The sequence below is a fragment of the Phalacrocorax aristotelis genome, chromosome 9 (assembly GCF_949628215.1).
Source record: "Phalacrocorax aristotelis chromosome 9, bGulAri2.1, whole genome shotgun sequence".
Classification (NCBI taxonomy): Eukaryota; Metazoa; Chordata; class Aves; order Suliformes; family Phalacrocoracidae; genus Phalacrocorax; species Phalacrocorax aristotelis.
In genome coordinates, this window is record NC_134284.1 from 29,826,572 (window position 1) to 29,849,432 (window position 22,861).

Consider the following 22,861-nt stretch of genomic DNA (forward strand, 5'->3'; position numbering starts at 1 on the left):
TTACAAACATATTAAATATTTGCCATTTGCAAAGATTCTCAGTCAGCCATACAGACTGCATCATATTTGACTCCAGTAAAACGTCTCATGAGAAAGTCTGCCTTGATCTAAAATTCTCATACTTGGGTTTTAATTCCCAGTCATATTTGCAGGAATCCGCTTCCTCCAATTTCCTAATTGAGACTGCATGGCTTGAAATATGCCCATCAGCTATCAAATGACTGCAAAACTACTTGACTAAGAGATACATGTTCTCAGGCTTCAGAAAATAATTAGGCACTCCAGATTCTCCTGCAGCTTTCTGAGGAGCAGATACTAATGAACAACATCAACGACCAAGACCACTGGTCTCATCCAGCCTCACAGCTCCTGTACTTCCATGTCACAGTGATTGATAGAATTGCTACTACAGCAACCATCAAGATACATGGAAATTACACAACAAACCCACAGCTGGCTGCATGGGTCCAGTTTCCACTCTGGGCTGAACTGATCTGCTACTCACCAGGCTCTCGGTCCTTCGCGGATATGCACTCTTTTATGGACTCTGTTATGCCAAGACTAGCTGCAGTGGGGAGTGGGCCGAGCAAAGATTCCAGTGCAGGCGGTCTTACAAGAGCTTCATTTCCATTTCTGCATTCCCCATCTTCATTTTTTTCTACCCTGTCCTTCTCATGAAGTTCATTATAAAAGTCCTTGTTTAAGTGATTAGCAGCTGCTTCCAGTTCCTCATCTTCTGCCTCCTCCTCTCCAAGTACGCTGCAGGTATTATCTTCTATAGAATCTGTAAGGGGAAAAAAAACCACCCAACGGATCAGTGCATACCGTGTGTTAAAGAAACTATATAGAGAGGTGCTCACTTGAAGAATAAAAATCTTTAGAGAAAATCTGTAGAAGAAATACACAATATTTTAGTACAATGTATGAATACATGGAGTTTCCAGATGCTCTTCAAATTCATTACCTTGGCTATTAATATGTATTTTTGTGAATACAGTCATCATTTAATATAGAAGTATTGTGCTATCAAATTATGGCAGGTAAAAGGGCTTTGCCAGAGAAGGCAGCTACTTACTGGTATAATTACAAACAAAAAATAGCATGTTCAACCTGCACAACGCCCTTCCGTATCGCTTAGTCAACTGGGGGATTCAGTGACAGTAGGGTCTAGATACTGGTCCTCTGCTCTTTCAGTGATGAATAGGAACATTCTCAGGTGCCAGTGGCAAGCTTGTATTACACCAGGAAAAAAAAAAAACAACTGAAAACATTAATGAACTGTCATTGTAATGAACAATGTAGTCGCTCTGAAGGCTGATATTTGAACCAACTAACTGGCAGAGAGAACCCCAATGCAATAGAGATCTTGTACTGTGCAAGCATATATATATGATCACATTTATCACAGTAAAGTTCATACACTTAAGGCTGCCTGCAGGATCTGAACCCGTTATTATTTAACTATTCACAACTCTTCATAGGCTTACCATCTTTAGTGAAATTTGCAAATACGCCTTTTGCTTTCGGTCTACTGTTTTCTAATTCAATCTCTATTTCATCTTGATAGCTCGATATTTCACCTGCGGTGTTGAAATAAAAATAAAACTCAGCAATCATTGATGTAATTTTGAACAAATGAGTGATATGTTACATTAAACACAACTTATACCTTCAAAATCCTCCAGCTTTTTTGATAATGCCTTCTCAAGCTGAAATGAAAGCAAACAAAATAAACATGAAATTACTAAAAAACCCAACTTTGTACCGTTTGTGAACTGTATGTAGAGACACAGAATCATAGGGTATTTTAAAAGCAATAAGCATGTCTTGAATCCTAACACAAATTACTTTATAGTGTCAGACAGGTCAGACAGACAAGTTTCAAAATATTGACCAATTTTGAATGTTCTCTCACCCATCTCTATACTTCAGAAGGAACCTTCACTCTGGCAAGCTGTGAATAAAAGGCCCCATTCTTCAGCATGACTGTGCCAGTAGATGTGAGCAAGCGCAAGGACAGTGCTGAAATTGCACTGCCCGGGCCAGACACAGCACGCGGGCGATGGCAGAGTGACGTACTGACCTACAGCACCTTCCAGGCTCTTGAGAACATCCCAAGTACAGTGACAGTGATTTAAATGATAGCATATTTAGAGCAGTAAAAACAAAAAACCCTGAAAAACTAATAGTGCAAGATTTGGTAACAGTGGTAGTAAAATCTCCTCTGGTGTCAGCTTTAGTTCATGCTTCGTAAAGAAATGAGAACTAAACTCTGTGGAAGCAGGTGCTGTACCACACAAAAAACCAGCAGTCTAATTAAAGCAACAGGGTTATTGTTTTCACGTGAGTTAAAAAAAAAAAATTACATGTAATGGTACTTCTCCTGACCATGGGTATCACCGTAAAAAAAGTGCAGTTTCTGATCCAATGACAAAGCTTACACCTTCGCAACCCAGATCCTTGCTGACCAGGGTGGAAGAGTGCATACAGCCCATAAAAGAGAAGTGCAGACATTAGGACACCTATGCAAGACCTCCACACCACAAGCTCAGCTTAACTTGTCACACAAGAGCCTCCAGTTTTGTAAGGACAAAAAGATTCACTGGTTTCGTAGAAGGTCAGGGCACAAGAAGGGAAACACACGCAGCAGGAAAGCAAGCATAAAGGAGATAACTTCATCAGCTTGCAAATGGGGGAGCGTCTGGGCAGAGTGTGCGGAGCCCTTGTCTACACTACAGCAGTCGTGGGCTAAGCACCAAACACTGGTATCCTGCAAACCATGGAAGCTCAGCTGGTGCTCGTTTACTCGGCCACCCAGACATCCTGATCTGCACTAACAAGAGCAGTGCCTCTCTACTTCCCGCAGTGGCTGGCTAAGACAGTACATACTTCGATCCCTCATCAGGGGATGTTTAAAGCTACATTTGAAGCTACATATCTGAAAGAGCATGACTCTCTGGAGGAGGGAGCAAAAATTATATAGGAGAAACCCTTTTTTTTTTTTTTTTAAACTAGGAAGCTATCCCTTTGCCAGTAAAACAAAAAAATATCCTTGAATTAATGGGTATCATATGCACTAATGCTCACCTTTCTCTTAAGAACCTCAAAATAAATATAACTAACCCCTATCAAAGGCTGGTCAGTTAGGATTCATTACTAACTGGTTCAAAAAGGAATATAGAGAGGAAGGAGAGAGGACAGAAATACAGAGAACATCCGATTCAGAATTAACCTGCTGTATCTTCAATTTTTTTTGACCGGCTGTAAATGAAGGAGGATCGCATTCTTCTTCCAAGTCAATCTTCATAAATTCATCTATGGTTAGCTGACTTGTTGGTGTATCTTCAAACTCTGTCAACCTACCAAAGCATACAGTACATTACCATAACAACTTTAAGAACTTCTTTAAAAGTAACAAAATCTGTTAAACTGCTAAGTTACAGAATAAACATGTCATCCTTAGAAACTCTGGCTCAAATGCAGAATACATTAAAACTGAAGTGATACTAATTGTTTCATCTGCTGCAAAGAAAGTATCTTTTCATATCACAAATTAGCTTTTGATTTATTAGAGTATGTAACACACTCTTTTTCGATGAACAAAGACTGAACAGAAATACTGCAGCCGCTACGGTCAATTAAGTATAGACTGACAAAAGTGAGATGAGAAACACAGCTCATTCCTCCCATCTCATTGCTTTTGTTATCAACAACAAAACAGATTCCCAAACTAAAATATCTGCCACCACGGTTTAGGAGTACGCTCAAAAATATCGCTGATACGTTAGCATGATTAATTTATGCAAAGCAAACATTAAAGTAACATGACTGGAAGAGGGACGAGAAGCAATCATCCCAGGACACACAGAAGCAGTAGTAAAATAAAGGGATCGTCTGCGCATTGCACAGATGGAATAGATGAATGCATGTAATTTTACAATAATATACTTTGCATTTGTTTAACGTTCGCATTTTAGAAGCTCCTACCTATGTGAGAGATGGGACTAGCTCCATGGGGAACTGCCATGAAAGCAGCTGAATCTTTCAAAGGAACTGAATCTTAAATGAGACCACATTGTCATAACTTCATCCACAGATTTCAGCATTTTTTACAGGTGGTTGAGAATGAGCACATCCATTTTACAGATGGAGAAAACGAGACAAAAGGTTAAGTACAAAGCCAGGTCAGGAAACGTCTGGCAGAATGCTTTTCTGACAGAAAGTGCCCTTTTAATAATATCAACATTTTCCATGGGAAAACGGCAACGATGGGCCTGCAGCTGCTTCACTGGAATATTCCCATCTTCCAGAGGAAGCAAAGCTGACAACAGCTTCCATCTGCAAAGCTAGGAAACTAAAAACAGTGATTCAGTACTCCCAGCACAGGACCCTTCAGCATTTCTCCCCCAAAACACAGTCGTGTTTTTCTCTTTTACCTCCGATTGCAACAAAACTCCTTCCGAAGAAGGAATCGTCTCTAGGACGGAAATTCAGTTTCCAACCAACTCCAGTGTCAAAGGCACGAGCACAGGGCCACACTCTCTCCCCATGTCCTTACAAGTACCTGTATTTCTTTTTTTATAAAGTGAGGAGCAAGACAGCCCATACAGAGGGACGAAGGCAGGCTGTAACTTCAGGACACTTTGCCTGCAGGTACGCCGCTGCCGGAGCACAGCCCACAGGCCACACGCATCATCTCGTGCCCTGAAATGCACAGGGAGAGCCGGGCAGTTCTACGTCACCCCAACAGCGAGCAGCGTGCTGAGCCCACGCACGGCTCTGCCGGCCAGAATTAGTGCTGCTGAGGAGAAGAAAGCTTCTGAAACCCAGTCTCACTTTTGAAGTTCAGGCATCTCTACAAAGTAGCCAAATTAGCTATTTGAGAGTGACTGACAGCCCAAAACTTTCCCTCTACCAGGGACCGCTCCCTCCTCCTCTCTTTCAGATCAAATTAGAAAGGAGAGGAGGATGCTGTTGGCAGCAGCAGCACTCAGCTTTTAATTAATAGGCTAGAAATCTTTCTCAGCATTAACAGGCTTCCAGCATGCATCACCCACCTTCCAGGAGGGAGCCTCATCTATCAAGCTAGAGAAAAAAACTGGCCAGGCATTGTTATTATTTTTTAAATTTAGGATTCATTTAATGCCAAATCCATGCATCACTTTAGAAGCACGGATCTTCCCAGCCACCATCACTAAATTAGAGTCACCCATCTCTCCACGTGTGAATCATGTGCTCACAGATAGTCCCACTTCAGCACGACTTTGCTTCCCAACTAGCCTCGCCTAGTTAAAATGTTATTCTCCTCCCACTGTAAAAAGCCAACACGCACTTTGGCAAAGATGCCCAGTTTGTTTACCCCACACTTGCTCTGAGTTTGAGATGAGCAGCCAGACCCAGAGCCCAGCCAAAACAGCAACCCCTCCAGGCACGCGGAGCAGGTTAGAAAAAACACCAGTAGCAAAACCAGTCGCTCATGAAGCAAGGTTGGGGGCAAGATGACCACGCTTGGGTTTCAGCACTTAACCCCATGCACATCTTCTTGCGGACACCTGAGGCTCCGTCTGTCCCTCTCCTTGTCTGGTGTCGTTTGACTCACAACATGTACCCTGCACTCGTCAGACGCCGGCCCATGGGTGAGCCAACGTGCCGGCAGCTGGCAGACCTTCGCCTCAAGCGCCAGCTTCAGCCCTGAGCTGAAACAGCAGCATGGGTCTCCCCCAGGACCTTCAGTGCATCTGCACTAGGACAGGGCAGAGCTACGTTGTGTTTGCTGATGGTGCTACCAAGGAGCTCAAACCCACAGCACAGTGTGGTTTGACCATCTGACCCGGCCACCAGCATCCAGTCCCATGCCCATGTCCTCCTCTTCCTCAGTCCTGATCCAAGCCAAACGGGGTGAGGGCTCACCTCCGGGCGGTGAGGGCTGCCAGCATGACGGTGTAGGCACAGCCCCGTGGCAAGCCCAAAGTCAGAGCGGCACATTATTTCTTTACTTCTTGTGAATCTTAACCACAAGGCTCCAGCCTTCCTCCTGAAATGAAGAACCATCCCTGATGGTCAGGATCACAGCTTGAGCATCATCTCTGTGGGAGAGCGAGCTGTTCACTCAACATTTTCTCCTTTAACTTGATATAAATAAATACCTGCATTTGCCAACTACTCGCCTGCCTCAACATTTTACACGGGCTGATATCCTGTCTACATATTTTTAAACATTTCTTTAATTTTATCCAGTGTTTGGACACATGCCACCAAGGCAACAAACTGATGCACGCAGCCGTCTACACCACATGAAACAAGGTACCATTAGTTTGGCAGCTAAGAAAAAGTGACGCAACCTTAATTATAAGCACAATAACTTCAGGGGCGAGGGAGTGCCCTCATGAAAAAAAAGAAATAGCTATGGGCTATTTTTTAAGTTCCACATAAAAATGATATCCAAGATAATTCTGCATTTTTGTTTATCTGAAAAAATCTAATAAGAGTTGCCATTTCAAGTTACGCACAGAAAGAGGAAAACAAACAGATATACAAATTAAGATATTATTTCCTTGGCATGGATTCAAAAGGGCTCTAAAAATTGAAATTTGGCAGACAAGTGTTTTCTATTTATAGTCAACTCAGAGGCAACCACTACAGCTCAGGCTAAGATTTAACTTCCAGTATAAACCCTCCCCTTTTAGTTTCTCACAGCAAACTCTTTCAGGCAAATTCCTTTGGGAGAAAAGTTTTCCCAGAGCTTGGTGTCATCTGCCCTAACCACAACCCTATTTTTTCAAAGAAAAATTTCCACAGCTTTTGTTCGATCCGTTTATGGACAAAACCACACCTCGTTTTCTGATAAAGCCCTTCTGTGCACAGAACAGTAAACCAATTCTGTTCACACTTAATTTATCTCCCAATAAGGGAAAATGGGTCAGTCATTTTGAAGTTATGAGCAATGTTTTTCTGACTTTGTTTTGTTTCAAGGATACCATCCAGTGAAGACATATGAATCCAGTCTAGAGCTAAGGAAAAAAAAAAGACTTATCCGTGCAGCTAGCTGCTCAGTTTTAATGTTAAATCGAAATTCTGCAGCAGTGGGGCGCCTCAAATCACGTAAAAGAACAAGGTCTTCTGGAGTCCAACTCACAGATGTTTCAGGAGTCCAAGTTCAAAGTCCAAGAGGGACTTCTAAGCAGAGACCATTCAGGAAAAGCCACAGTGTCCTCCTGCGTACACACAATCGGCACCTAGCTCTAGAAAGCAGGCAGCATAAAGCAGAGGTATCTTGAGCTGGGCCTCTATACTGAAGGGCAAACAAATTATAACCTCAGAGATAATTGTTTTTATAAAGAGTGAGCATGAAATTTAGCCTCAGCAGGCAGCCTTTAGATTACCTGTTGTGAGAGGTCTTTTTAAAGTACTTAAAATATTTTATTGATGGATTAAAAAAAGTACTAAGCTGAATACTGACATATTGTTAGCAGAAATAGATGAAAAAAAAACCTTTACTGCAAGATAAGCCGGTGGTGGTACTCCCCAGATTTTTTCCAAATCAACAATATAATTAAAACCCTAAGCAATAACCTACATGATATCTACATAATCTTAACTGTCATATCAATTACAAATATTCTAGTAATAGATCAGGTGATTTTACAAATCCAACATTTGCAAACTCTGGAAGAGTAAGGGATTTACTTTTGTATCATAGTGAATTACCAAAATACTGCAGTATATCCCCACTGTTTTAACGTTCATCAGCGCTGCCTACCACTCTCAACCTATGCACTCACTCATAGGAAAGCAGTTCAGAATTCGCACTGATGTGGCAAACCCTCGCTATTTTTACACTACAGATTTAATAGTCTATTGCATCATCCTTCCCTTTTTTTTCCAAGCCACACAATGTTTATGCATGAACTATTTGTGGAAGTATGTAAACACATACCCTAAAAGTGATACTTACTAGAGAACATGTATGAGAAATAGTTATTAAATGCTTCCTATGTGGCATGAAAAAAAGTTTTCCAGTATCCACCAGTATGTATACACACAGAAGTGAAATCTCCTTATATTTAATCACTGTATGTAGATATAATTTTATATGTGCTTGCAGCAATATAAAAAAGGTATTTTCAAAGCCTGTATGAATGAGTACCTCCTTACTAAAGGTAAGGACAAAATTAGAGGCGATCCAGTTACTGTGGTTTTACAACTCACAACTTATCACCTGGGCGGTGCTAAATTAGTCTCTGTTCCTGGCCCAATGCAACTGTAAAGAGAAATATTTTCACTTAAACAACTTGCATGGTGTACTACATTAATACGTTTCACTTCTTTTTGTGACAGACTAAGAGCATACACACACAGTCATTTACTGCAAATTAACTGGTGACTGATAATTTAGGGTACTTGTTTGCTGGCAACTCCCTGTTGTTTTTTCTAAGTATTAAAGAACGGGTACCTTGAAAGATTTATTGTACTAAATAAAAGCACCCTTTAGAACTAGTTGCTTTTACTTGCTCACACCAAAACAGAGATTTAAATTATCACAAATTCGTTAGCATAGATTTTAAAGCCCTGATTCTGCAAATGGTTACACATGCTGTTAACTCGGGTTGACACTCGTGCGCACAGTTTGCCCACCAATAATCCCACTGACAGATTCCCCTGGCCATCTCAGAAGTGCACCAGTCTAAACCACCTGGAAGTTTTTGTCCTTGTTTTTTTTTACCCGATTCAAGTGTTCACACCATGCTAAAAAAACAAAATGCTTTAGCATTCCTTAAAATTTTGCTTCATTAGCATGGTTCCTCTGCTGTGGTCTGTCAAAAACACTCTGTGATCTCCTGGAAAAGAAAAACGGCGTGCTGCTTAATTTCTTAACAGCCGCTCAAATGAGAAAAGTCAAACACAGAGAAAACTGTTTACAAGACCTAAGCTTGAGTTAGTAATAATAAGTTAATTATTGTATTAAAAGTAACAGACACCAAATAATTTTGAAATTGCATTTTTTAAAGAAGTATGAAGTACTAAAATATATTAGGAATCTAATTAATGTATTAGCTTACTAGCTGTAGAGAAGCCAGATTTATAAAAAGGAACACTGCCTGTGAAATTGGATTCCTCAAGAAGAAAACCTTTTTTCATTAAAACAGACAATCCAACTTACAAAGGTATGCAATACCAACCCGCGTGGATCAAGCTGTATTTTACTCGCCATACTATAGAGATTTCTACAAATCATCTATAAGCCACTTAAAATTATTTAACTGGAGACATAAAATATTTCTCAATTTATTTCTTAGCTTATCACAACAGTGGCCAGTGAAGGAGCTCCATGGCTGCTGATCTGAGACCAGAGTGGGCACCACCACAAGCTCCATTACATGAAGTAACTTGCCCAGTTCTCTGAAAGCTTCTCTCCATACCTCGCTTCAGCCAAGAGCACTTACACAACTGACGGACTGAGCGTCCTCTACCTTCCTCCACGCTCAAGTACCTTAGGTAAACAGCTCTCACTTAATTAATCAGATACTTTTCACAGGATTTTAGCACAGCTTTACTTGGATCACAGCCAAGCAGACTTCTTCGTGCCTTTCCCTTCAGTCCTGGCCTGGATTTGGCTTTGGCATTCTGGAAAACATAACCTCACAGCTACAAGCATCCCTGCTACCTTCTCTTCCCATCTTGACTCTGGACTCACGCATCAACCTGCTCCTCGCATTGCCTGCGCTCACAGAAGCCTACCTGGCTTGAGACTGCACCGGGAGCTTGGACATGAAGTTTATGTGAGCTACATACTGCAGAAATGAAAATAAGAAAAGCTGCAGGCAATACATTTATCCCTGTGCATGAATCTTTAATTTTTCCAGAAAATTACCAATGCAGTCATTGGAAGAGCTGCGGCTGGGTCCCCAGGATATGAGCAAAGGACCCCATTTATGAAAGTCCCTGCAGCACCTCCACCCAGCCTGGTAAACGGAGTTTCTTTGTGCAAGTCTTGCCTTCTGTCACCAAAAATGTTGTGAGAAAAAACATTCACCTCACAAATGAGCGCTTTAAACCCATTCTGGCCTTTCATTCCAGTTCCTTCTAAATGAAGCTCTACTTCTTCTGAAGTTCATCACAAATAGGTTTTTTAATGGACAGTACTTTATGGAACTGAGAAGAAATATTTTTATATAAAAAGCAGCTCAATTTAAAGATAAAGAGAGTAAGCCAAAGAAGTAAAATGCAAGTGTTAACAAAGATAAGCTGACTCTTTTTCTATTTCTATTGAAGCAGTGCCTAAGATCTTCAAACAGGCGTAAGGGACGCACAGTATTAGATAATGCACAATGGACAAATATCACAAAAATTATTCTCACTGCAGATAAGACAGAATTTAGTATGCAGAGAAAGTATGCAATAGGTGAATAAACAGATGAAAGGGCAGAGTATGTAAAGGTCAAAAAGGCAGCAGCGAAGACAGGTGCATTGAACACAGGCACAAATGTGAGGATTAAGCTAAATAAAAGGGTTGGGTTTATTAAAAGTTAATTTCTGCTATCTCCACAGATGATTACACAGAAAATAACAATTTCACTAATTAGTTAATATTTGTACAGTATTTTGAATATATAAAGTGATATATAAGTTAATATAATTTCAATTAGACTGGAAATGAGATAAAATTATCAGTGCATTTATTAATATTTAATACGTTCGCTTTCAACAACAGTAACAAGCTTTACATTTTAATCGTGTGCTTCAAAACATAAAGCTAGAAGGCTCTGTGAAGTAACTACAAAGTTTTCTCACCAAGATCTTCCCAAAAATCCATGCATATTAAAAATAAACATACATGTTTTGTAGGCAGATGGTTAAATTAGGAACTCTTGGTTCCAAGATGAGTGGCAAGGTCCATGGGCCATGCTTCGTCACTCTGCCCTTCCAAAATAGATTCCCTTTATGATGAGGTCATTCATTTTTATGACCTGAAGGTACGTCACGTTTTTGTGAACCTCCTCCTACGAGCTGCTCCTCCTGCACACAGCAGTGAAAGAGGTGACAGACTATAGACATGTAGGGCTTGGGGCTCTCCAGCTGATGGACAACAGGGTGATCTAATCCCCTTTTACAGTCGCCTCAGCTGCACTGCACAGGATCAGAAACAGTGCCCTGCTTAGAGAATAAGGGCTGCCAACCCTTCCTAAGGGTGTTCCTGAAACAAGAAGCCAAGCAGGGCTTTCTTAAAAAGCATCGCTCCTGCATCCTCAGCCAAGCTACTGATCAACATGGCCCTGTCCCCTGCGTGCTGCCGGGCTGCCTCTGCAAGGCAGGGGGAGAAGGCACCCTGTGTCGATGCCGCCCCTTCCCTTGCAGATTTCTGCCATGGAAATCCATTGTGACCGAAAGCAAATCCAACTTCCAGTGGTCCGTGCTTCCCCAGGAGCCAGGTAGGCAGCTGGGAGCTAGATCTAACCATACAGCAGAACCTGCAGGTTGGATGTTTCAGCATTATCTGGACTCCTGTTCAGTTTCACTTCAAGAGCTGTCAGGGCAAAGCCATCAGCAGTGAGCGTAGCGTCCAACGCTGTCCGTTAATGAGCATTCACCCAACTACGCTCAACACCTTCACAATGCACGAAGCAGCAGTAGCTCTCTACAAACCGGAGTAACTACAGCGATAATTAAAAGGAAATAAAACTGTACATCAAACTGGGAAGCAAAGAAATTTTTAAGAACGTGAAACAAGTGCTTATTAATTTAGACAACTTCTATCTGATGGCATTTTGAGAGGAATTCTTGAAAGAAAAGGAAAAAAACTGGAGTGCAGAAAGAGTTATTCAAAGGTATTTATTTGCCTTCGTTAAATACTGTATAACGTGCTCTTATTTGAAAAACATCAATCAAATTTATAGATTCGTGATAAATACAGTTGTAATTATAGCTGCCTGGAAATAATTCAGCTGTCACGTTTACCCTGTCAAAGTAAATAACGCTGTCATTTTAGTTGATGAGTGGGACTTGAGTAAACATTTCAAAGCATGAATTTTGAAGTACGATTTCTTCGCTTGAAACAATTGCTCAAATCAATTTTCCTTCCAACTCTAATTTATTATGCTTATTTTCTTAGGAAGAACGAACTCTTTAACTGAGGCACCTTGAATTAGATTGTGGGTGCATAAATCATTAATTATACAAAATGCACATTAAAACACATGACCTGTTAACCACAGAAAAGAAGTGGCTCCATCCTTATTGTCCTAGTACCTTAAAGCACTTCAAACACTTTAAGTTTATTCCTACGCCACCCATGCGTGGTAGGGAAACAGTATCATTCCTGTTCCACATATGAAGATCTGGGGCAAAAACGTTTTTCAGAATTAAGAAGTGAATACTATTAACAAGTATTAGACTTGGCTGGGTGTGCTTAAGCTGGTCTCAGCGAGGTAGAGAGACACCAGGGGAGCTTTCTAAAGACAAACCTTGGCCGAACATACTTCAGAACTGATTGGTGGTACAAAAATTTACAACTGGGGGAAACAGAAAGCACGGTATTTCACAGATTGTTTTTACTGAACCTACAGGGAAAGAAAATATAACACCTTTTCAAAACTAAAATAACGGAAACTGGGTAACTGCTTACCTTCACCAAAATATGGAAAATCCTACTAGGTCTTTAAAGAAAAAACATGGCAAAGGTACTTGGGAAATTCCCAGTTTTGGGCTCGCATTCTGCTGATAGTTCCACATCTCACCCTTCAGTGAACTTATCATCAGACTCACTGCGCTATCTTCTATTTATTAGCAGTGCAACACTATCAAAAATGAACACTTCAGCAAAATATCTTGAAAAGTTCTGTTCAATAACAGCTAAAAGACAAGACTTTTCAGCACTGTATTCTGGATTAATGAAAAAGAAAATCCCACAGTACATCCTCAGCTTTGAGAATCAATCATTTCTTCTGAGGACATGGCAACACTGTTAGCATTTCTGACGCAACATTTTTTTGCCTTCAAGTCTTCACCTGTTAAATGGGGGCAGAGCTCCTTACCATCTTTGCTAAGCATTTGAGGCCTTACATAAGAATCAGGTTTTAGTACTTAAAAATGACCAGCTAAAGTACGTTCTACTTATTTTATTCTTGGCACTTCTGAAAAGGAAAAGAACGTGGTTTTCTCCGATATACATTCATTTTAGGCCACACCACTTTTCAGTACTGTAAATGGAAGAAAAAAGCAGTAAAACTGCACTGACCTTTTCCTTAATGTAGACTCACAAACCTTGACCACCCTGATGACCTCTTTAACAGTACGCCGGAAATCATGCATTCTTGCTGCCACTAGCAGAGCTAGAGAAAAAGCAGGGAAAGTCAATGTCAAAAAGAGGAAAATTTCCTGAAGAAAAGCAGAAAACAGTCAGATAAGTATACCCTCTCTTTTGCCCCTGCCTTCAGCTCAAGAGCTGTAAATGCTTATGCTCACCTGTGTCCCTGAATGCAGGTGATTGACATGACTTTACAAACTTTGCTTCCTACCCAATAAAATTAAGCTTACTGCACATTGCACCCTGAAAAAATCCTATGCCTTAGCATTTGGGAAACCATGGTCAGCTACTTAAATACATCACAAAAACACCTTATTGTTCACGTATTTTCAAAATTATCATCTTTTTAGCAGATTTTACTAGTCCTGAAGAAAAATATCTCCAGTTAACCCTTCCAGAAGCCAGAAGTGAAACACTGAATCCACTTAAGCTGTCATCCTCATTGCTGTCACCACTATCACTGTCTTCCAAACGCCCAAGTGCTCTCCTGCAAGACCCTCTATCCACCTAGCTAACTAGTACTAGCTGCATTTACATCAGTGTGCTGATTCAGAGCACAAGGTCTGTTTTGAAGCATCGCCCCCGCTCATCGTGCAGTGGTTCATTGCACAGAACAGTTTTAAGCATGCAGAAGCTATGCCTTTCAGAGGAAACTAAACAAGAGCTCCACTTCAGGTACCTGTTTAAAGTGCTCCAGTTCCTAATGGGAACATCAGGGGCTGAACTAACAACCGGTCCTTCGAAGGACGTGTGGCACAGACATTTAGGCCAGGGAACTAAACTTAAACCGAGTCCACAGCAGAACACAAGAACCGTGTACTGCGTGGATGGATGCGGGGGACTCAGCACCACCTGCTTCAGTCTATTGATCCATGTCTGTTGAATCAGATCACTCATGTGGATACAGTATACGTAGTGAATCACAGACCAGGCTGGTCTCCCATAGAGCCTATACTAAAATTTTTAGCAATGTGCAATAAGCAAGTACCGTTAACAAAAAGAGGCTAGAAACCTCAAGAAGATTGCATAGTCCTGGGTTCCCTAAGGTTTGAGCAATATTTCTCACTCCAGCATGCACATGTAAGATCTTTCCAATAAAATAAAGCGCATACGTGAACTCTGTGACTACCTACACTCTTTGTTACTCTGACCTCACCAGCTGGTACCGACTACCTTTTAACCTAGCCCTCCCAAACCGGCAGATTTTTTGTAAGCATCATGACAGCGATGGATCTTGGAAAAAGATGAAGAAGGAGAGGAAAATAATTTCGCAGAACAGGTCAAAGAGGGCATTTCTTGCATAAGACACTGTGTAAAGACACAAATCAAAGTGCTTGCACTAATGGTGTCATTTTAGCTGACAAAAAAACCTTTTAGCAGCTAGAGCTTGCAGAGAGTGGGGGCAAGAGCACCAGAAAGGAGGTTAAAAAATCTAAAATGTAAGATACAAAGGATCTGAGCAAGCAAGGTAGAAACAAGGGCAAAAATGAAGTTTGAGTTTCAGAAACTATTTCAGTGAAGACCTATATAATCTGTAGGTGCCTGACAGCACAGAACCCAGAGAACATGGCATCACTGAGGAATTGAGAAAGTCCTCATCTGTTCCCAGCTCCCAGACTCTTGTGTCCGACCCGCTGCAGGGCAAGCGATACACCCAGCACCCGACATACCTGCTCCGCAGAGCCCGGAGGGCCGGCGGCCGGTGTGCATCCAGTCCCGCTTCATTCTCTGCAACAGCCTGAGAGCTGTCATGGACACCTCGTGGTTCTTATCCCCGAACTCCAGCATGTGTGCAAAACGAGGAATATATAAACATGGATCTGCAACAGAAAATAATACAATTATTTCTAACCCTAACCTTTGCTTTAAGAAACGCAGTACCTGAGCGGCTGTACTGCGGGGCTCTCGTGCTTGGCTTGCTTCACGTCACAACACAGACTGTGCTGCTGGGCCAGATCCTCTGATCACGAAGCTTCAGAAGCACCTTTTTAGTTAAGCTAAAACAAAAACCTTTCTTGCTTTATAGATAAGAGACCTTTAAAGTACTGCACAAAGGTTTGCTTACATGCTTTTCAGGGTTCGAGGCTGCACATGCTGACTCCAACACATGAGCAGTGTTACTGGTATCAGTGAAATTACAAAGATAAGCATTTGCAAAAGCTTTTGCGGAATAAAGACGTAACTTAGGCCCAAAACTTCTCACATCTGCAAATAACAAATAAGCTAACTTGCATGTTTTGTCTTACACCTACCTACAAACTAAGCTTTGAAAAACAGTCAGTTGCTTAAAACCTCGTGTCCCTAACAAAAGCCTGCTTACACTTTCAAAGTTAATTCCAGATCCTTCTCAGACTCCTATTCCACCAGTACCAAATGCTGTTTGTTACAGATACTGAGGCATACTCTCCATCGGCATAAATTGCTGAACCCAATTAACGTCAGCAGCACTATGACCATTTACATCAGCCACGGATCAGCCTCCAGATGTATAACCTTATTTCAAGCGTTGGTGTTATCAGCTTCAAGCTAACCAAAATACGTCAGTACGGATTGTGCTTTACCTAAACCAATTTATAATTTATCAAACAATCTTGTAAAAGCTACACTTAACACATGTTTATTCTTATTTGAAGTATCAATTTCTCATTTCCTGCCAGCCTTTTATCACCTGACCGAAAATCCATGATGTACGGTAAATTGTTAACTATTAGTCTCAACTCAATTTCCTCAGCTGATCCCCTCTGTGGGCACTTAAAACTGATAAAGATGAAAATTCAGCTCGAAACACTGGAACAATCTTACGGATTTACAATTAATCAAAGCAGTTTCATTTAGCACCAAGTTCTAACAATGATGCCCTGGTGCTACCCATAATTACCGCGATCACACCGCAGGTGATTACGCCTGTCAGCCCTGCAGCAGCATTTAAATGTAAGCATTTATCAAGCAAAAACTTCCAAATGCATCTCCCTCAGAACTGAAGAAATGCTGGAGCGCAGTCACCGCCTAAACATGACCCTAAAAATCAAAGGTTTAGGAAAGATTAACTAATCCCCATGATTCTTAACGGCAGTTGTTCTGTATTTCCGAGTATGCTTTTATAAAACTGTACTCAACAGAAATTACTAATTCCAAAATACAAGAACAAAAAACCCCCTTTCAGAAGCAATAGCCTGGGGTTCGAGACAGTCAAACTTTGCTCTTTGCGCTTCAGAAACCCATGCAATGTTACAAAGCAATACCCGGTTTGCTTTTCTATCTCTTCTTATCCCGAGAAGGCACAACTTCAGCTCCCGGGCTGCCAGAGCTGAGCAAGCCAGGCAATTCACAACTTCTTCAGAGCTGAGTTTCGGGAGCATTAACATATTTGCGTTGTAGCTGCTTAGAAGTTTCTGCAGGCATTCATGCCCACGGGTCATTTGACAAAACATTGCACATAGTTAATTTAAATTCTGAAGCTACCAAACAGCCAGAAAATTAATACCCGGGTTGGTTTTAAGCGAAAAGCCTTAAAGAGGCCATGACTGGCTAGAACGAAGTACTACTGATATATAAATTAAATGCAGGGCCAAGGTTAACATAAACATGTCCCATGTGAGTGGGAACACAAAATTTTGTTTAAGTTGTAAAACCCAAACTCCTTGAATCCTTTGACATATTAGAAACAAGCATTGCCGCACCAAGGGTGTCCCGCTCCCCGTGCCTTCAGGGAGACCCCTGGGCCTGAAACCCTCGCACACACGAGTGACCAAGGTCAAGGGGGGCAAAACCCAATGGCTTTCCCAAACGGGGACAGCAGGGCCCACGGGGCAAACGAGAAAAACATTCTTTTATTTTTAGAGAAAAAATCAGCTGTTTTTCTGAAGACTTTCCCTTCTCTCCCTATCCCAGTGGCGACCTGGGACTCGGACTTTTGGAAGCACCTAGATGCCACACAGTCGCTAACAGGAATCTAGAAAAATTCCTAGGAAACTGCTTGAAAGAGCGACTTCCCAACCAGAAGAGGTAAATCGGACGGCAGGGGCGAGAAGCCGGAGGCCCCCCCCCGAGAAGGGGCGGGGGGCCCAGTCGGTCCCCGAGGGAACACCCCGGGAAGGCGGGGGGCGACCCCGGCCGGGAGGGCCGGCACCGCCGGGTCGCGGCGCCTTCGGGGAGGGGAAAAGAAAAAAAAAAAAAAAAAAAAGGGTGGGGGGGAGAAATCAAATCCCTACGACTTTCCTCCATTTAAATAATTCCGCCCCGGCCGTGCCCCCAGCGCCCGCAGCCGCCCGCGGCGGGGCAGCGCGGCCGCCCGGCTCCCCACGCCGAGCCGAGCCGAGCCGAGCCAAGCGGGGCCGTGCGCGGCGCGGCGGCGCCCCCGTCCGGGCCGGTCGGGAAGAGCGGTGCGTGCCCGTGCCCGGGGCCGCCCGCCCCGCTCCGCCCCGGGAGCCCCCGGGCCGCACGGCGGGGCCCGGTCCCCCGTGCGTCCCGCCCCAGCGCTAGTTCCCGCGTCCGGCTGCCAGCGGCAGCAGCGAGCGGCGGAGGGACCGCGGGGGTGGCTGGGGGGGGGGGGAGGGGGTGGGGTGGGCGCGGCGGTGCTCGGCGCTGCGCCCGTACAGGGTGTCGTGTGCGTCGTCCCCCCCCGGTGCCGGGGCGGTGAGGGGAGGGAGGAAAGGAGGGGGCGCACCGGGGGCGCGCGCTAGACTGACACCCGGCGGGGCGGGGGGCGGCTCCCCCCGCCGCTCCCCATTGGCTCGGGCGGCCGTGACGCGCGGCGCGGAGGGCTGGGTATTTGGGCGGGAGGCGGGCCCTGAGGGCGGCAGAGCCGCGCCGAGCTCGGCCGCGCCGCATCCCGCCGCCGCCGCGAGGGGAGCGGCGAGGGCAGCGCCGCCCGCCCGCCGCGGAGGAGCCGGGGCGCCCCGCGGCCAGCAGCGCCCCCGACGCGGGCGGGAGGAGCGCGGAGGAGCAGCGCCGTGTGGCGGCGAGAGAGAAGGAAAGTTGGTGCGAGCGGTTCGGCGGCGGCGGGGCCGCCCGGGAGCGGGACTGCGGAGAGCCGCCGCCTCGCCTCGCCTCGGCCCGGCCGCCGCGGATGAGCCCCCGCCCGGCAGGGAAGGACGGCGCGGAGCGCGGTGGCTGGCAGCGGGGACCGGGCGGCTGGCTGCGCTTCACCGTCGCCGGGCTGCTGCCCTCGGAGGATTTGTGGATTGACTCTGGCTTCTGACCCACCGCCTCGGCTGGATTTGTGGGGCTGCGTTGCTGGATTTTGGCTTTTTTTTTTCTTTTTTCTTTTTCTCTCGTCATTCCTCGGGGGAAGGAACTGCCTGCCAGCCCCGCTCGCGTTCCCCACTGCAGTCGTGGCAGTGGCGTGGAGGCTGGGACCCCCCGCTCCGAGCCAAGGTGAGGGCTGGCGCCGAGCCCGGCCAGCAGCAGCAGCATCCCTTTCCCCCCGGAAAGGTGCGTCGGGCTGGTAACCGGAGAGCGCGCACACACACCAAACCAAACCAAACAAAAGCCGCCCTGCATCTAGAAGCATACAAAATATCCAGATAGTGGGACTCGCGTTTGGGATTTGTTAGTTCTCTTGCTCATGCCACTGCCCCATGGTTGCCTCAATGGCAGGATCATGAAGTGTTTGACTTTTTTTCTTCTGCTTCCAGAGACCTTAAAGAAGTCCAAAAAGAGTGTGAGGTCAAACGGCAAGGTGCCAGGATGCTATGAGGTAGTGCCCCTCTCCCTGAAGAAGAAGATGGCTGCAGAACTTTACCCTGCCAGCACCAACATTGCAAACAGTAACGCCGCCGCCGCCAGCGCAGCCAACAGCAAGAAGAACGCCCTGCAGCTCCAGCAGAGCGCCCAGCCGCCCCCGCCGCCCCAGCTCCAGAACCTCAACAACAACAACTTGGAGAGCGCCAACTGGCAGTCCTTCCACCCCACGCTGCGGGAGAGGTACGGGCCGGGCCCCGCCGGGCCCTCCCCGGGTGGGCGGCCGGAGGGAGGGAGGGAGCGAGCGGGGCCCGGTGCACCTGCGCCCCGGGCACGGCCCGAGGGCTGGGGCGGGACCCCCGGGGGCCGTGAGGGCGGCCGCCCGCCCCAGGTGGGGGGCCGCCCTTCGCTAACGGGGCTTCTCCCCCCTCCCCTGGCTTGCAGGAACGCGCTGATGTTCAATAACGAACTCATGGCCGACGTTCACTTCATCGTGGGCCCGCCGGGGGCAGCCAAGAAAGTTCCTGCCCATAAGGTCGGTGCAGATAATTTTTGGCTTTTTAATACTGCCGTGCATCTCGCCTTCGCCCCCTGCCTTACAGCTGGGTTCCATTTTATTTCTTTTTCTAATTACGGCTCTCCTCTAATCCCAGAAGTAATTCGCATACGCTGCAATTAAAGGGAACAGTCTAAGGCAGTCTTCTGCCTCCACCGGAGCTTTTAACTTTCCCTAAGTGTAGCTCTTATCGAGGGCCAGCACGCTCAGCTATTACAGACACACGTTACTGAGGCTTCTCTCTCTGTATTTTCCAGTATGTTTTGGCAGTTGGTAGCTCTGTCTTCTATGCTATGTTTTACGGCGATCTCGCAGAGGTCAAATCTGAAATCCATATACCAGATGTGGAACCTGCAGCCTTTCTAATCCTATTAAAGTAAGTGGCCACTATAAGTCTACTAATTACGCGGACAGAATCAAAGTAGCTTATAAAATGTACATCTCGTAATTGGCATTGTGCAATATGCACTCATTACTGTTTACTTAATGCACTAACAAATACTGAATGTCAGATTTACTGCCAGCAAAGATGACTGTAGGTCAATCTTTCATGGCCTGTATTTTTTTTTTCCCTAAAAAACTATTTTTTCCCCCCATCTAGATACATGTACAGTGACGAAATAGACCTGGAAGCTGACACAGTTCTGGCTACGCTGTATGCTGCCAAGAAGTACATCGTGCCGGCCCTAGCAAAGGCTTGCGTCAATTTTCTGGAGACCAGTTTAGAAGCAAAGAACGCTTGTGTCCTGCTGTCTCAGAGCAGGCTCTTTGAGGAGCCAGAGCTGACGCAGCGCTGCTGGGAAGTGATTGATGCTCAAGCAGAAATGGCACTGAAGTCAGAGGGCTTCTGTGAGATAGATCAACAAACACTAGAGATCATTGTAACCCGGGAGGCGCTCAACACTAAGGAAGTGGTAGTTTTCGAGGCTGTTCTCAACTGGGCAGAGGCTGAATGCAAAAGGCAAGGGCTGCCAGTTACGCCACGCAACAAGAGGAATGTATTAGGAAAAGCTTTGTACTTGGTGCGGATTCCGACCATGACTTTGGAAGAGTTCGCCAACGGAGCTGCCCAGTCCGACATCCTCACCCTTGAGGAAACTCACAACATATTCCTATGGTACACGGCCGTGAATAAACCCAAACTAGAGTTTCCGCTGACAAAAAGAAAAGGACTCGTACCTCAGCGATGCCATCGATTTCAGTCATCTGCATATCGCAGCAATCAGTGGAGGTACCGAGGGCGATGTGACAGTATTCAGTTTGCCGTAGACAAACGGATATTTATAGCAGGACTGGGATTGTATGGGTCGAGCTGTGGCAAAGCTGAATACAGCGTCAAAATAGAACTGAAGCGCTTAGGAGTTGTCCTTGCTCAAAATCTGACAAAGTTTACCTCTGACGGCTCCAGTAACACTTTCTCTGTGTGGTTTGAACACCCTGTTCAGGTTGAGCAAGACACGTTTTACAATGTAAGTGCTATTCTTGATGGTAACGAACTCAGTTACTTCGGGCAAGAGGGAATGACTGAAGTGCAGTGTGGGAAAGTGACATTCCAGTTCCAGTGCTCCTCGGACAGTACTAATGGGACCGGAGTACAAGGGGGACAAATACCCGAGCTCATTTTCTATGCATGATGCATTTCACTTTGATTGTATTCCAATACTGCAACGATGCACATTAAGGGATTTTTCAGTTTTACTACGAACTCTGCAGCAGTATGGAATGTTACGCTACTTACCTATCTGCTACATCAGGCTATACAAAATAAGTGAAGGAATGCTCTTGAATTTAATCTTATTTTATTTATTCATAAGCTATTTGACTTTAATTAAGACTGCAACAAGCAGAAAAATGTTAAATTTCGCACGTACTGTGCATTTATTTTGTATATAGATAACTAACTTGCAGACTGCAGCTGACTTAAACAGAATGTTCTAAACTAGAGCAGTTCACAAATCTGTGAAATATAAAACATTTTTACTTGCCCTAAATCCTGTGTACTTGATCATTGCTGATCTTATGGCTTGCGTCTGTAAATTCATGTACCGTACAGTTAACAGGGGTGATGATACTGTAGTCTGTCCCCTGTGTGCACCTACACAGGGCATTAGCTATTGCCACAAATATGAAGTTTCCCTTGCCTGATAACTGAGACTCTTCATCAGCAGCCTTTATTTTCCTTCACAAAAAAGGCTGCTGACATATGTGGAAGTATTTTCTGTGTGTTGCCTAAGCTGAAGTGATGTAAACCATGAGTGTAATCAAAGTTGATCAAAATCATCCTGTGGTTATATTTGAAAGCTTCTAATGCCCATTCACACGCATCATCTGCATTAACCTCCACAGCCCACCCAGCAAACAGCAACACTGACACTTGCACCTGTCAAACTGCACGCCCCCTCGAATGGCCAGAGTCACAACGTACAGATGAAGCTTAATGCAGTGACAGGCTTTATCCTAGATTTAGCCCAAAGCGGTAATACTGGCTGCCACTATCTAAACATACATTCCATCCTCGTGTTTAGGAGCAGACATTACTACTTAGAAATAAGCCATCTTAAACAGAAGCTGCTGGATCTTTCCTTCCCCCTCAGTTTTTTTCTAAAAGCATAGTCCCATCCACTATCAGCAGTCAGTTTATAGCTAGTACCCTAACTTTTCTCAAAGTGATAAAGGTAGATGTTTTTCTCAAGTGTCTGACAATCATTACAGATGAGCTAATTAGAAATATTATTTTTTATAGATATGTCTTAATGACCTTGGAAAGAATAAACAGCAGTCTAAACCAATATTTTTTCCATGTATAACAAGTACCTTTACATTTAACTGAGAAGGGTTTTCTGTTTGCCTTTTTCCCCAGCTGCATTAATTTTTACCTGGCAACTAAGCTGCAATACAAATTCTGCCTGTTCTCTCTTAAAATAAGTAATGAAAAGTAAGAAGGCAACTGAATGATTGAAAAGGGGAACTTTTTACCAGACATGTAGCTATGCTAATGAAGCCAGCACACCACGATGGCCGATAGCTGCGCACTGCCACCATACTGCCTGGATGCTGTTGTGGCGATGCTCCGTACGTGAGCTGCTGCTTCTCTTGCTGCAAAGGCAGGCAGTTATGTGCCCAGCTGAGTATGTCTGAAGGGGTGTGCATGTGTGGTGTTCGTGAACACAACAGGCATCTAATTCTCTCAGCGCAGATTAAGGGGAGTGGGAGTGAGAGTGGGTAAAGACACAGGAAGAAAATTCCTGCGCAGAGGTGGGTAACAGTCACAAGACCTCTCTATAAACTCACTCTTTCAACTGAAATTGGCATGAATTCCC

The 22,861-nt window shown here is 44.5% G+C and overlaps 2 protein-coding genes across 6 annotated transcripts in view; one reads left to right on the plus strand and one right to left on the minus strand.

Moving 5' to 3' along the window:
- Positions 1-22,861, minus strand: part of BRF1 (BRF1 general transcription factor IIIB subunit) — a 175,899-nt gene that overhangs the window by 73,784 nt on the left and 79,254 nt on the right. For all 3 annotated transcript variants that reach the window (XM_075104105.1, XM_075104103.1, XM_075104104.1), the window contains 6 exons: positions 14,974-15,123; positions 13,235-13,328; positions 3,233-3,359; positions 1,670-1,709; positions 1,488-1,580; positions 506-784 (listed from right to left, as the gene is read on the minus strand). In XM_075104105.1, the coding sequence (XP_074960206.1) occupies positions 506-784; positions 1,488-1,580; positions 1,670-1,709; positions 3,233-3,359; positions 13,235-13,328; positions 14,974-15,123 (783 nt within the window). The remainder of the gene's footprint in view (positions 1-505; positions 785-1,487; positions 1,581-1,669; positions 1,710-3,232; positions 3,360-13,234; positions 13,329-14,973; positions 15,124-22,861) is intronic.
- BTBD6 (BTB domain containing 6) lies at positions 18,322-21,532 on the plus strand. 3 transcript variants are annotated; one of them, XM_075104107.1, is made up of 5 exons: positions 18,322-18,679; positions 18,940-19,228; positions 19,430-19,520; positions 19,799-19,917; positions 20,143-21,532. In XM_075104107.1, the coding sequence occupies exons 2-5, from the start codon at positions 19,029-19,031 to the stop codon at positions 21,173-21,175; spliced, it is 1,443 nt and encodes a 480-aa protein (XP_074960208.1). In that variant the 5' UTR covers positions 18,322-18,679; positions 18,940-19,028; the 3' UTR covers positions 21,176-21,532. The 3 variants fall into 3 exon arrangements, with proteins under 3 accessions (XP_074960208.1, XP_074960209.1, XP_074960207.1); XM_075104108.1 differs by having other exon boundaries at positions 18,379-18,736; XM_075104106.1 differs by lacking the exon at positions 18,322-18,679 and having other exon boundaries at positions 18,734-19,228.